At 43.9% G+C, this 16,058-nt stretch overlaps 1 protein-coding gene across 1 annotated transcript in view; it reads right to left on the bottom strand.

The window, feature by feature from the left end:
* LOC101516964 (protein FAM186A-like) overlaps positions 1 to 11,769 on the bottom strand; it is a 28,086-nt gene extending 16,317 nt beyond the window's left edge. Inside the window, exons 1-3 of the mRNA XM_058656051.1 lie at positions 11,392 to 11,769; positions 3,831 to 4,050; positions 2,443 to 2,613 (exon numbers count right to left, since the gene is read on the bottom strand). Of these exons, the coding sequence (XP_058512034.1) occupies positions 2,443 to 2,613; positions 3,831 to 4,050; positions 11,392 to 11,571 (571 nt within the window). The 5' untranslated portion in view covers positions 11,572 to 11,769. The remainder of the gene's footprint in view (positions 1 to 2,442; positions 2,614 to 3,830; positions 4,051 to 11,391) is intronic.
* Positions 11,770 to 16,058: the final 4,289 nt, after the last annotated feature.

Here is a 16,058-nt window from a genome sequence, read left to right as displayed (position 1 = left end):
ACACACATTTAAAAAAAAAAAAAAAAAAACAGATTGCACTGATTCTTTTTCACCCTGCATTTAAGCCTAATGAATTTAGGTTAAGTTAACACCTGTCAATTGAAGAATAGTCAGAAAACTAGCTCTGGGGACTGGCCTTATATTGTAGTAGGTTAATCTGCCACTTGTGATCATGTAATCCATATTGGAGCACTTAGTGTGCTACTTCTTATCCAGCTCGCTGCTAATGTGCCTGGCAGGGTAGTGGAGGACGGCCTAAGTGCCTGAGACACTGCCATGCGGAGCCTTCTGCAATTGTGTGTTCTTGGCATCAGCCTAACCCAGCCAGCTAAGGAGTGCACTAGTAGATGGAGTATTTTTTTCACTCTATATCTCCTGCCTCTCTGCAAACCAGGGTAATGGTGGGCCTGGTAGGGGTTATTGTGGGTCGCTCTGATTGGGCTGCAGCTCCCACTGGTTGATGTGAGGGCCGAGTGTGTGCTGGGCAGAACCAGGCTGGACTGCAACACCCATTGGTTCCAGTGGAATTCGGGGCTGAAAACAAAACCAACCCAGCAATTGCAACCACTAGCTGATTGGGGCGATGGACTGTGCCAGGCCCTATACTTGCTAGTACGTACAAGAATCTGGTCTGGGAACACCTCAGAGTTTCTTTTGGGGATCTCCCTAATCGAAATGGCAGACTCAGAACCCTAACCAAGAAAAGACGGAAGACAGAACAGGTCAATCCATCACCTCAGCTATATGTTGGCAGCGAAATACTGGACAAATGGAGAGTCTATGATGGACTATATCAATCAGTGGATTCTTCAACAACCTCATCGTGCTTGGAGTGGCGAGATTGACAGTGATTGATAACTGATGAACTATCAAAACCACTTGAGCAAGAATCTCAGAGCATGCCCCACATCAGGGACCTGGGATGGGTGGGAGACTGGGTGGGGCTTCTCCCTCAATATTCCCTTTACCTCAGATATATGAAGGAAACAATATGGAAAATAATAGTCTTACCCACTTCCCTATAACCCTTGTACCTTTTTACCCTAATTAACAATGTAAAGATTGTCAAAAATATAATAAAAAAAATATGTCCAAACGAAATGAAACCTGCAAATGAAAGAGGTTTCTTCAATCCCCTATCTATGGCAGCACAATTCACAACAGCTAGTACAACCCAGATATCATCAACAGATGAATAGATAAAGAAAATAAGACCCATTTATTTCATTGAATACTGTTCAGCTATGATAAGGAATGAAATCTTACCATTTGCAACAAAATAGTCCTAACTGCAAACCCATATGCTGTATCCAAAAAGACAAATATCATACATTCTCTCTAATGTACAACAGCTAATGCACAGAACACACATAAACTACAAAAACTCGACAGTGGTGATTAGCATACTGGGAAATAATGGATATAAATGGAATGATATGGGGGGTAGAAGGGGGAGGGATGATCCCCTGAGCATGTAAATCTGCATCATGGTGGAAAATAAATCTTTATATTATAAAATCTAGCAACAGGCAAATGAGGAAAAATAACAAAAGAATTTTCTCTTACAATCTCCTTGAATTTTCTCCAGAGTTAAAGACGTTATCTCAGCTATGAGATCATTAACACAACTGAGATCATCAACTCTCATTCACAAATTTGGGATTAGATATAAAATGCAAACCCAAATTTTTCCTGGTCTGGGGTATGCTTGGTGTTTTTAGTATTCTCTTTGGATCTCTGTGTCTCTTTTCTACCTTTGCTTACTGAGTACAAACTTTTTGTCAAAAGTGTCATAAACCAACAGACAAAAGGTCTACTCAATAACTGGGTGAGAAACTCAGCAACTCCCCCGCCCCCAGAGAAACAAGGATTCTGGTGTTTGGATCCCTCCCACCCATGTAGGAGAACTGAATTGTCAGACTTGTGTCAAAAGAAAAAGTCCCACAGGATCCAACTTCCAGTGACTCACCTTGTATTCAGAGATGCAAACAGATGATAGAAAAAGAAAGGCTGTGAACACAGAGTTCACATAGGAGCTGAAGAAACTGTGCTAATATTTGAGAAGGCAGATGTGTTGACAAATATTAACACAAAAAACAATGGTCCTATAACAAGGAGGATCAATGCAGCTGCAAGCTACAGTGATTATAAATGCATGCATATGCACAACCTAGTGCCCAAACACATGAACTGACAAATTTAAGGGAGAATAGATTGCTCAGCAGTGACATTTAGGGTATTCAATTTCTAAACAATGGGTGGAGCATGAGGCCTGTGTTGTGGCACAAGGTTTGGGTTTCAGAGCTTTAAAAAAAAAATTGAAAATCATTCAACTCTACACTTAACATGTGAATTTTATGATCTGCAAATTATACCTCCACAAAGTTGTATATTGAGAAAAAGAAATCAAACTTCATTTCCAAAATCACAAAGCACACTTACCTGATTCTTTCTTTTGAGTCTTCTTTTCTTTCAGGAACGTGGAACTCATGCTGCATAGTATGTTGACGTTGTTCTCAACGGCTCTCAGTGTGTCTGGAAACATCTCCATTTGTACTATCCAGTGGTAGTGCTCATCAATATCAAATGCAGTTATTTCCGATAAGATGGAATCTTGAAGAAAGGGAAAAAACTTTTTTTTGCATACAAACAACGTGTGTTCAGAAATGTGAGTATAGTGTTGTACTTACTGATTTTTCAGTCTTTTCTCAGTGAAAAGGTTGAAGACTTGGACTCAGAGAGTGAGCCAGTAAGCCTTGTGAATGCTGCTTAAAGTGTCTATTTGGTTTCATTCCTAAAATCCAGGCAAGTAGGTGTCTGAGATGTGAGTATATGCTTTCATACTGGGTGTGGACAGCTTGCTAGGGACCTCTGAGTCAGCACTGTGGCTCAGATTCCTTGCAATTCCAGATCCCATATCAGAGTGCCGGTTTGAGCCTCTGGCTGCTCCATTTGCAATCACTCTGCCTGTGAATGTGCCTGGAAATGCAGCAGAATAGAATGAAATATCTTATTCTCTATCTATCCATCTCACTGTCCATCTTACCCCCACCTTCCTTCTTAATCTCTCTCTTTGTTTCTGTGATCATTATTGTATGTTTGGTCATTTCTTTAATTCCATCAGTGCCTATCCATACAAATAGTGTTCTCGTGCATTGAGTACAAGTTCCCCCAACTTCATGGTGCTTATCTTCTTGTGAAAGGAGACAAAAACAATTTTTTAATGTAATAATATAGAGGAAATCAGTGATCAGAGCAGAATTGGGATGGAGAGGAGGGGAAACCCCTGAGCCTATGGAACTATATCTCATATATATATATATATATGATAGTATATATATGTGTGAAATATATATATACACATATAAGAAATAGACACAACTGTTTATAGATACGCATACATATACAGAGATTTATTTTTTAAAGGGGGTTATATAGTTACATTAGCATAGATACTGATACTATAGACAAAAAGAAAGGTAATGAGTAATAGAGTGTGAAATGATAGGGAATGGGATGTTCAGTTCGTTTCAAGTGAGACATACACAAGGAACGAGCCATATAACTTTCTAGGAATAACACTCCAGGCAAGCGTTTGCATAAAGACACTGGGCAGGAGCATTCCTGACAAGTTTGGAGAAAAGCAGAGAAGTCAGAATAATTGCTGGTCAGTGACCCTAATTTGTGTTTGATTTATTCTCGAAAACAGGACAATCACTTTCTGAACAACCTCTTTAGTGCTTTCTTCTTTAATCTGACTAGTCCTTCACAATTTCTTTGTAAATTTACTGACTTTATGGTCTTTCTCTGGAACATTTCTGGAAACTTACTCCATTCTTCTAACCAGGCCAAAATGTAGGCAAGCGTCTTTTCTCTGCTTTCAACACTCTTAGCATAAGTGGCCATTCTCTCCAAAAACATTGTTCTTTGCTTTTTCATACGTTCTGTAAGGAAGCTACTCCTTCCCAAGGACAAGTCAAAGTCAACAGAGTAGCGGGTCATGATTTGATGCACGTTGCTCATTATGTCGATCATCTGTGTTTTAGTATCCTAAGGAAGAAGAATGGATGACGTGTAAAAAAATAATAATAATCTGTTTCACAGTTTGTAAAAAAAAAAAAAAAGGAGGGAGTCACAAGGTTTTATTAAAAGAAATTTGAGAAGTGTCAATAGAAAGCTATACTGTGCCTCAGTATTGAAAGACAACATTGTAAAGCTCACCCAATTAGTCAGGAAACTCCATATAAATCCAGTCAGAATTCTACTGTGTTTTTTACAATTCATCTTAAACTTCTCAGTTCAGTTTTAGAAGTTATGTGAAAGAGCAAATGGCTGAAAACGTCTAAGACACTCTCAGGGTAGAAACATTTGGTAGTGATGTTGGAAGTAGAGGTGAGATTTTATCAGTTGACATTATGATAAAATATGGAGAGATACATCATAGTTTTATTAAGGTACTTGTCTAAAGTGTAGCAATTCAGGTTTTTTAGTACTACAAATTGACCAGCTAACAGAATGAAAACCTTCGACAGGCCAATACACGTACACACAAGGCTGATTTGTGAAAGAAGCAGTTTATACTCAACAGGGAAAGACTGAACTTTTCATTAAGTGGTGCAAAAACAACCTCTTATCCATATGGAAATATTTAGTGAACTGGACTCTTATCACATACTTTCACAGAAACCAGAGTAGGATAGGCTAAAGACAAATGTGAGAATGAAAATTGTAAAACTTAAACTTACACATTAAGTAGCAAATTACCCACTCCATCTCTCATATGCCCCCTGCCCGACACACACACATAGGCCAATTTGTATCTAACTCCTAAAAAGAATAAAAAAGATAAATGTAAATGTATTACCAAGCCATAAGTTTGTTTTTAAAAAGTAAATGCAAAAGAATATCTATTGTGTGCTACCCTTCATGTGTGAGAAGTGGCGATACGATACATTACACCTGAATCTATTCATTTATATGGGAAAAAAGACAAAATAGAAGTTAGAGAGGGTTTAGATGCACATGTGTGAGAGAGAAAGGATGGAAAAGAGGATGGAGAGTTGTAGTAACAAGGATGAGGAAGTGGTGACATTTTTCTACACACGTATTTTATATAACTCTGACTTTGTTCACCATAAGGACCATGTTTCACTACCTTCCACATATGTGATAAAGTTTTTAAAAACAACAAATATTTCTGATAATCAAAAAATATAATTAAAATGCTAACAATTCTGTACTAATTGTACAGAGATGAATATCTTAAATACACTGTGAATAAGAAACCTTGGGTAGCAGTATTTTGAAGAATATTGTAAGGTTAAGTACAAAACAGTTGTCATGTAAACTCAGTACTAATCGGTAAATGTATTCATACAGGGTAATGGAACAGTAATTCAGAAATGAGCATTGTTCAAAAATTGGATTTTCTAATGTGGATTCGATTTGCATTTCTTCATGGCTAGTGATGCGAGAATTTCTTCATGTATCTGTTGGTCATTTGTATGTTTCTTTGAGAGCTGTCATAATTGCCCATTTCTTGGATTGTTTTGGTTGTGTTGTTTTGTTTTTTTGCTGTTGTGTTTTTGAATTGCTGATACATTCTAGATAGTCTTCTTAACATAAGCATTGATTGAGATAAACTTTTCTCTCAACACTGCCTTGCCTGTGTCCCATAAGTTTTGATATGTTGTGCTAATTTGTTTCAAGCAATGTTTAAATTTCTCCTTTTATTTCCTGTCTAACCCATTGCTCTTTTATAAATGTGTTGTAAGCATCAATAACCATCTTCCTATGACTGAAGCTTCATCTAAAATTTAACAAATCTTACTTTGGTGTCAGCAAAACTTTTGTTGCGCTGATAGATCTTTCCAAACAGATATCTTCTTATCCTTAGTGTCTCAAACTAATTTTGTTCAGTCATATTACACCAAGTTAGCATGAGTTGATGTGGGTGCAAGAAATTTTTATATTCTTGTAGAGTCCCATAATGCACATTTTCTCCAAAATTTGAATACACTTAGAAATATTAACAGAGGAGGGGGGGGGAGAGAAGATGAGAGAGGGAAAAGAGAAGAGAAAGGAAAAAAAGAAGTAGACAGTAACAGAGACAGGAAAATAGTTACAAGAATGAATTGGCTCATAAAGTTATGGAGGCTGAACCGTCTCAAGATGTTTACTTACAAGTTGGCAGCCAAGGACGCCCAGTGGTGTGATTCTACTCTCAATCCAAATGGATCAAACCCAGAAGAGGCAATACTCCAAATTCTACTTCAAAAACTGGTCGACACTGGGTCCAAAAAGAGATCATATTCTCAGTTTCTGTCTGAAGGCAACTGGATAGGGGTTTGTACTGTGCTGCATATACATTAGGTTCTCACTAAGATTAAAATACTAACTAGTGAGTGAGGAAAATCCCATGTGTTAGAACAAAATTGAACTACAGCTAGCCCTAGAGCAATGGAATAGCTTTGGTTTTGGTGAAATCTGAATCCACAGCTTCAGGATCAACCTAGTGCTGCACTGTAATCTCATGTTGCTCTGTTACAAATCTGACTTTCCTGGTGGGTATCTGCAGCCACTTGCTAGGGTAAACACTGAGGAGATGTTTGGAGATTTCTCCATGACTGGCATCAATTTGTATTGAGGAGATGTCTGTGACACATCCATTTGCATGGAAGAGATGATAACAGTCAGGTGGGTTCTATGCAGAGGAACATGGGATGCAGATGAGTCACATGTTGCCTGTCTCAGCTGGGCTGTACCAGCAGACTCATCCTCTGATCTCTGTAATCCCCGGCAGGGATGACACTGGCCTGCAGCTTCCTCTCACCATGGCTCAACACCTTCAGCAGGCCAATCTCTAGGCATTATGGTCAGCCATGTGTAGCACTTTTCTTGTCCCTCTTCACTGGCTCTGTGGCAGTAACAAGAATCCTCTTCTGTTCGACTTTGGATTTGGCAGCAGAGCAGCTCCTCTTGTGTGTGGCCTTTCTAGAATACAGAGCAGGCAGGGGCTACCTGACCATTCCCCAGAGACAGGGTTCATTAGCCTTGGAGTTTCTACTTTCTTGACTTCCTTGCCTTGAGGTTGGCGTTTGTAATCTAACCTTACATCAGCCTTCTGGAGTACCTAGTTCCTCTCAGTGTTTGGACTCAATTTTTCTGCCTGCACCTTGCAAGATGAGACAGAGATCTTTCTTAGCCTTTTCCATTCACTTCTATTGATTGAGGCTCAATCATGTTACAGAGAGCAGGCTTCTTTCCTCAAACTACTTAAGTCTCACCCAGAAATAACCTCACACCCAGCAGAATGCTTGATGGAATGTCTATACACTCCATTAGCCAGTCACGTTGACCAGTCAACCATCACAACTACCAACAGTCACACAGAGCAGGAGAAAGCATTTGTAAATCACATGTTTTACCAGGGAGTTAATATTCAGAGCATATAAAGATCTGTTGTGACTCAACCATAATAGCATTAAACAGAATTGAAAATTAAGTGAAGGATTTAAAATAGGCAACTCATCAATAAAGATATACACAGAGACAATAAAGCTATGAGAACATATCTTATATTACTAACCATGAGAAAAGGCAAAGTTATTTAATGCATGTAGTTTGTTTCAGATGATGGAAAAGTTCTGAAACCAGATAGGAGTAATAGATACACAAAATTGTAAAGGGAGTGAATTGGACTTGTGTCACAGAATTGCTTACATGTTTAAAATGGCTAAAATGATAACTGTTTTAGATATGTGTATTTGTGTGTGTGATTGTGTATATGTGTTGCTGTAATAAAATGTTTCTAAACAGCTCATTTAGTAAATGGAGCTTATCTCCAAAACACAAAGTTCATTTAACATCCATAAATTAATGTAATTTATTACGATTCCACCAGAAAAAAAATTATTGTCTCAAGAGATGTAGTAAAACCCATTGTACATTACTGATTTTAAAATTTTAAAATTTCAGCAAACAAGAACAAAAAAGGTTTTCCCAGTCTGAATAAAAGCACCATCTAAAAGGCTCAGCTACTTTCGTATCTGCGTAAGGGTGGAGAACTACTCGATTTCCCATCAGATCAACAACAAAGTGATAATGCCCATTCTCATCCTGTCTTCTCAGGTATGTAGTGGTGATCCTAGCCAGCCAAAATAACTTTTTTCCCTTTGTATTAATGGCCTGCCTCGGGCATGTCTTTATAATGAGGAAAAGCTAACATACCTGAGTCATTTATATAGATTAATAAGACAAAATACGTCATTGGCATTGATGTAAAAATGGCAGGTACAAAACTCCCAGAACACCATGTTCGTTCGTAGTTTATACTTAGGCAAACCTTGTCTATATGCTACGCTAAACACATGACCCAAACACAAAATGATAGCGGTGCAGTGCAATGATTCAATTGTCTAATCTTCCCATTGCAAGTACCAAGATTTCACATGGGTTCCAGTAGGTATCCCAGCTGTTCCACTTCCCATCTAGCTCCCACTTATGGCCTAGGAAAGCAGTAGAGGACGGCCCAAAACCTTGGACCCCTGTAACGACATGAGAGACCAGAAAGAAGCTCCTGGCTTCTGGCTTTAGATCGGCTTAGCTCTGCTTATTTCAACCAGTTTGGCAGTAAACCAGCAAATGGAAGATCTTTTTATGTAGTTTTTCTTTAGCTTTTTTTATGACGATGATGTTTACATAGCTAAGAAGGACGTATGCCCATGTGGACCACCAACTAGGGTGAGGAGAGTCAAGGAATGGGGAAAAAGTGAATGAAACAACTGCTTTCAATCTTCCTTTCTATTCTTCTGTGTCTGGGGAAGCAGGAATAGAAGGGGAGAAGCTATACCCAGCATCCTAACCACATCAGTACCTGGGGATGGAGGATGGCCACCCGATGTCATCCCGGGGTTCTGAATGTGAAGCATGTTCTGAGGGTACTGCTTAAGTGATTTCGATAGTTCTGAGATGCTATTGAGTTCATTGCTCCAAGGTTGAGGAAATTCTTCAGAAGTCCATTGGCTGACATAGTCCACCTCAGAGTCTCCGCTCTCCCAGATACTTGCTGTCGAAGGTTGGCCAGGACTATTGTCCATTTTGTTCTGCCCTCCATGGTGTTAGATGTGATCTGTCATGTGCCCCATATGCATTTTGGCAAGCTGTCCACTGCACAGACTTCAGATACCGAGGAGGCCCAGTTCTGACCCTTGTACTCCATGGTCAGACCACAAATCCTACAATTTTCTTTATGGTTGAAATTTTGAGTCCAGTGATTCAGTTGGGGGGATTTCCCACAGAAACCTCATCTGATGTGACTCCAGACCTACTCCTGTGTGTGTGTGCCAGCCAGTATGGGGTCTGGCTTAGTTTGTCACCCACATCACAATGGTGGTTGCAGTCACCTAGGCAATTCTGTCCCAAGCCACATCTCATATGCAAACCAATGAATGCTGTAGCCCAGCACAATGCTGCTCACCACATGCACATAAGCAGGAACTGCAGCCCAGTCAGAGCAACCCATAATCAACTCTACCAGGCCTTCCCCTAGCCCTGGTTCCTGCACATGCTGGTATGTGCAGCAGACTGGTCCAGTCTGTCCCGCATCCCATTTGGCTCCTGTACACACGCATGTGTAGTGCAGCCTAGCTCAGCCCAACTGACCCTACTATCTAGCCCATACTTGTGTTAGTGGATGCTACTGCCTTATCCAGTCAGGCCCACTCTCAGCCCTAGTTCTCATGCTCACCAGAGGGAGCTATAGCCCAGCAGAGGCGTGCCTACAGTTTCTTTACTAGGCCCACTCCCAGCCCCACTTGCTTCTTCAATTCAGCCTAACAGAATCTGCCTGCAGCCCCATGCCAGCAATGCTCCTCAAACCCAAGCCAGCCTGCATTTACTGTGGCTCATGCATTCAGCAAGGGATATGGTCATCAAACCCAGCCTGGCTCTCCCTCTAATCCTGCTCATATGCAGACTAATGGATGTTGTAGCCTTACCCACCTTGGTCTGCCCCCAGTCCCAGCTCTCACACCAGCAGGAGTACTGATCCAGCATAAATTTCCCTTAAGGCCTCCTACTGGGTCTTGTGTGTGCTGGTGGGTGCCATAGCCCATCCTGGCATGGTCCACTTTACCTCATCATTTGCCAATGGATGCTGCAGCCTGGCTCAGCTTTGCCTGTCCCCAGATCCAGCTTATGCTGGTGGGTGCTACAGCATAGCCCAGCCCAACCAGCTCCCAGTCATAGCACTAATGTGAACTGACTGGTGTTGTGGCCCAACCCAACCTGTCCTGCACCCTGTCCTGGTTCTCACATCTGCCAGTGAATGCTATGAAATGGCCCAGCCCAGCCCAGCCCACCCCCAGACCTGACCCACATGTCTATATACTAACAGGTACTGTAACCTGGCCTGGTCTAGGCTCGGCTCTTGCACTCACCAGAAGGGACTGCATTCTGACAGAGGAGTTCCCAAAGCTCCTCTTTCAGGCCACCTCCCAGTCACAGATGTCAAACACACTGGTAAGATCTTGGCCCAACCTAACTTGGCCTGCTTCCTGTCCTGGCAACTACAGTGGCCTTGCTCAACTAGTGTACACCAATTTCAGCTCTTACCATTGTGTGCTACAACCTAGCCATGCCTGGCCCCCCCTAGACCCAGCTCTCATGGTTTAGCAGCTGCTGAGATCTAGCCCAGCTGGTCCTACATCCATCCTGGCTCTTGCATTCACCAGCAGGTGCTGAAGCCTAGCTCAGTCTGGCACAGTGTGTGCTGGTTTTGCCTGACCCTGCCTGGTCTGCCCCCCAAACCAACCCACATATCTGCCAACAAGTGGAGCATACTTGACCTGGTCTGGCCCACACTCAGCCCCAAATCTCATGCTCATCAGAAAGAGTTATAGCCCACCGGAGGAGTTTCCCCACCAGGATCATTCCCAGAACCAGATCTCACTCATGCCAGCACGGTACCCAGTCTAATCTACCTCCCATTCACAGCCTTCGTGTGGATTGATGGATTTTGCAGCCCAGTCTGCCTCACACCCTATCCCTGGGTGCAACTATAGGTGTTACAGCCTGAACCAGCCCAGCTTGTTCCCAATCCCAATACCCATTAAGTGTTGAGTTCCATGATTATGCCTAGTTTGAACCATCACCATCCCCAGTTCTCGTGCAAACCAGCAGGGATTGCAATCCCACAGGGATTCCTGGCTGCTGGCTTTGCCATGGCCAAGCTCCAGCTGCTTCAGGCATTTGGGAATGAACCAGTGATGTGTGCATGTGTGTGTATGTGTCTGTGTTTCTCTCTCTCTGCCAGTCACCTCTGTTCTTCAGAAAAGTAAATGAATCTTGTTTTAAAAGGTCCCATCTGTAAGCTTCTGGCTCATGACTTACCTCTCTGACCCGGGAGGCCTGTGCTTGCTCAATCCGATAGATGATGTCCTGCACTGGGCCTGGGATTTCAAGCCCCGGGACCGTTGGACTGTCTAGGGTGTTTTCGGAGTTTGTTCTTTTGATGGGGGAATTCATGCCATTTTCTTCTAAGGCAGATTCATCAGCTTCCACACTTCCCATTTTGATGAAATGCTGAGAATTTGGCGATTTTATTCTATTTCTCCCCTTTTCACAGAATCTAGCAGACAGATGCTAACAATGGTGCCCACTAGAAAGCTAAAGAAAGGCCTTTCGAGGGAATGGCTCACCCCATTGGCAACTCCGTTTGCTAACCACTGACTTCATGTGCCGGTGAGGTCACATTAGAACCACTGTGACGTTTGCCACTGACTCACAGATTCTTTAAGGGGACCTTGCAATATAGGCCTCACATTGCCTATGGCGTGAGAGTAGAAAGGTGAAGAGGTTGGGAGGACAGTAAAGAACAGACAACAGCAACACAGAAAGGAGTAGAAGAGATATTCCTGCTGAAATGAGCTTAAAACCCACATGGTAGAGTTCAGGGCAGAATACATAAAATGTAATTCTGTTTTACTCTCTTCCTGGGATTTAAGTATTTTCATGTCTGTGATGAAATAAGTGCACTTCAACTTCCTCAGCTATCTTGTAACTTTTCTTAGCCATGTGGTAACTTGAATGTTTGGCTGAAGATGAAGGTCGCTCTCTTTGTCCTTTCCTCTGCTCACACATCTTCCAAATATCCCCCCCCCCGCCAAAGCTGGGACTCGGCCAAACTCAGGTCAGGAGCTGGGAATCCAATATGGGTCTTCCATGTGGGGTCTCCTATATTGAATTATTGAATTAGGAACCCAAGCACTACAGCCGAGCCATCACCTGCCTCCCAGGATTCACCTTAGCAGGAAGTTGAACTCAGAAGCTGAGGCACTCCAGTGTGAGATGGCACCTTAACCATTGCTCTAAATACCCACTCCAAAGGGTGGCTGTTTCAAGTGATGACAACCAAAAAGTGAAATTCACCATCTTGTCTGTTTTCCAGTGATGAAAAGAGAGTGGAGCTTCTATCTCTAATCTTCATGGCAGATCTGTTCCTTGCTAGGTGCCATAGGAGAAATGAGCTTGTCTTTGGGGGGTCAGCTCTCCAGCCCGGCCAGGCACAGGTGATGATCACTGGGTTGTTTTCTTCATGATATATTTTAAATCATTGAGGATCTGAAGTCAGTGTGAGGTCAGTCGATCCCATTCTGTGACTGAAATCAGCAGTTTGTCCTAACAAATTCACCCCTAAAGCAAGGAGGGTTGGGGGTGGAGGGGGAGAGGAAGCACTGGCCTGCATCCCTGGTCTCCCTCACTCCAGGGCCTGCCTCAGTCCTTGCTGCCCTGCAAGGGTGCACAGAGAAGGCCTGTCCTGCCCAGAACAGCTGAAAGCCTGGTTTGCCACTCTAGCCATTTTGTTTCCAAATCCAAGGGAAGGAAGAGCAAAGTTGTGATGTCAGGAGATAGCTGAGAAGCAACCAGCAGCTGCCATGCCCCAGTTCTGCTGGGAGGTGGCCTGCAATGGGGCGGGTGGCAGGTCCTGTCCACAGAGGTGGGGCAGTCCCATACCCACTCTGGAGGTGGATACAGAAGTGGAAGGGCCTAAAGTGAACACTTGGTACATTTATGGACTGCCATACTAGGGCTGCCCCTCGTACCCATAGGGAAGACAGCTATTGGGTGCTGGATCACTATGCACTCATTAACAGGTGGCTGGGGGCTTGCAGCATGGGCAACAGGCAGTGTTAGAAAAGTTGGACAATGCGTCCGACACTGTGGCCTAGCAGCTAAAGTCCTCACCTTGAACACGCTGGGATCCTATATGGGCACCGGTTCTAATCCTTGCAGCCCCACTTCCCACCCAGCTCCATGCTTGTTTGTGGCCTGGGAAGGCAGACGAGGATGGCCCAAAGCTTTGGGACCCTGCACCTGTGCGGGAGATTCAGAAGAATCTCCTGGCTCCTGGCTTCAGATTGGCACAGCTCTGGCCGTTGTGGTCACTAGGGGAGGGAATCTGACTTTCCAGTAAAAATAAATAAATTTTTAAAAAATAAAATTAGAATCAAAAGCGATTCATGTCTGTAATTACAGCAGGAAATACATGTTCCCTACCCGCCCATGTCACACCCCGGCCCCAGGGGGTTGGCTGACCACTGTCACTGCCGTGCAGTGTCCTGACACAGCACATCTCAGCAGCATTCATCCACAAGCCTTGGCCTCTACTCCAACATCTCTCCTCACCCTCCCTCCTTCTTCCTCCCTCCAGAGTTGTCCACTGAACGCCGGAGCTGCCCTTTAGAGCTGCATTTTAGATATGTGGTGAGAGCATGTGAGTGTGTCTCTAGGATCGCCCAGGACACACACTGAACAACCACATCAAGACCTGAAGAGCACGTTTCCCACATCAGTCTCAGGGTGTCTGCTTCCAGTTCCAGCTTTGCTGCCAATCCCAGCTTCATGGTATTGGAAGGAATCCATTGCCTGCCACCCCAAGTGGGAGACCCGGCTCCTGACTTTAGCCTTTTGGGGAATGAACCAGCAAATGGTGTCTACCTCTGTCGGCCTTTGGAATAAAATGTGTATGTTTACCAAAATAATAAGGAAAATAAAACATTGAAGGAGGAGAGACAGAGAGGATAGAGAAGAGGGAGAGAAAAATGCCTGGAAGAAACCAGCTAACATCACAGGCCGATGCTGGGGCTGTGCACCAGAAGGGGGCGACATCCACAAGGCTTACAGAATTGATGGCATTTGCCGGCTCTGGCCTGGGGCCCGGCTTTGGGAAGGGAGGGGATAGCACTGGACAATAGAGGGAAGGGACTTGAAAGGCAAGGTGCCCACTCTGAAATCCCCTCTGCGATCTCTGCTGGGTAGAAAGCCTTGGGAACTTGCACTCCGCCTGTTGCCACCCAGGAACCGTTGTCCATCTTGAGGCAGGTGCAGTCAGCACCGCCAGGAATGCTTGCTCCTGAGCCCAGCTGCGCACTTGGCCCAGGCCAGACAGGGGTCTGGGTGGGAGTTGGCGGGCACCCGCCCCAGCCTTCCACTGTGTGGATCAGAACAGACCCGCAGTCACTACCTCATCTTTTCATGGGCCCTCAAAGCCGGAGGAAGTTTTTGAACAGGCCCTCAGCGCTCACAAGGTGGCAGTGCTGTACTGTCCCACTGTGGGCCTGAACACGGGTGTGAGGTGGCCCCCAGAGTCACACTTCCGGCAAGGACCAGGGGAGGGCGGTCTGCGATTGCAGATCCTCCTGAAGGCGTCCCTCCCCGCTTACACTGAAGCTTTATAAAGCTTGATGGTTTAAATGGTAAAGATTAAAGACAAGCAAAATCAGAAAGAAATAGATCATAATCCTACCAATAGTGTTACAACAGTCTATATGTAATTTTTACATATCTGTATCTTATAAGATTTTAAAAATGGTAACATCTACCTGCTGTTATTCCTTAACAAAATGTTAGGCTTGGGTTTGTTTTTAATTATTTACATGACAGGGCCTGGTGGAGTAGTATAGTGGCTAAAGTTCTCACTTTGCATGCACCAGGATCCCATACGGGCACTGGTTCGATTCCCAGCTGCTCCACTTCCATTCTAGCTTTTCCCTTCCAGCTTCCTGCTTGTGGCCTGGGAAAGCAGTCAAGAACAGGCAAAAAGCCTTGGGAACTGCGTGGGAGACCCAAAAGAGGCTCCTGGCTTCGGAATGGCTCAGCCCCGGCCATTGTGGCCACTTGGGGAGCAAAGTGAACAGAAAAATCTCTGTCCTTCTCTGTAATTCTGACTTTCCAATAAAAATAAATGAATCTTTTAAAATTTAGTTATTTACATGACAAGCAGAGAACAAGCACTCCCACTCACTAGTTCACTCCCCACATTGCCACAATGGCCAGAAAGCAGAATCAGGAGACTCATGCCAGGTGAGTTCCTGAAGGTAGCAGGGACCCAGTGACTTGAGCCGTCATCACCAGGAAGTCATATCAGGAGCTGGAGCTGGGTATCAAACCCAAGATTCCAGCATTGGAAGCACTGCACAAAATGCCCAACCCCACCAACGTGGTCCTCTGTCAACCAGTATGCCATTACCCAACCCTGATCTTACTCAACTGTATCCCCAAGGATATGTTTTATATAGCCACTCCTCTGGTGTTGGATATTTAGACCATTTCTAGGGGTGTGTGTGTGTGTGTGTGTTAAGCAAGTCTGTGCAGTGCTGAATCCCTTGGTGCACATCCTAGCAGCTGGAGCACCTGCTGGAAGGTTGTTGCAGAGCCCCAAGTAGTAAGCAGTTCCTGCTTCTGCTGCCTCTTGGACCCAGGGCTGCTCCAGTCTTGGCTGTCTACCAACTCACTGGTTTTGCACTCACTCTGTTCAAGTTCAGTCAATGCTGTTCAAGGCCATCTTTTGAGGCTTCTTCACTTTTTCTCAAACCTGGCTGGTGAGGGGGCAAGGGGCATTCCCTCTTCCCTCAGCCAAGGGTCCTTTTCACCCAACCCCATCCACCCTTGCTTTCCACACTACAGAATGTCTGCAGTTCCTCTGAGGGTCTTTCAGAATGATGGGAATGGAAAAGCAGAATTTTAAAATATGTGCCTTTCTGTTCGCTGAAAAGCAG

This window comes from Ochotona princeps, chromosome 27, assembly GCF_030435755.1.
Source record: "Ochotona princeps isolate mOchPri1 chromosome 27, mOchPri1.hap1, whole genome shotgun sequence".
Taxonomy (NCBI): domain Eukaryota; kingdom Metazoa; phylum Chordata; class Mammalia; order Lagomorpha; family Ochotonidae; genus Ochotona; species Ochotona princeps.
Note: the sequence above shows the minus strand (reverse complement) of the source record. Positions and strands in the feature narration are given on the sequence as shown.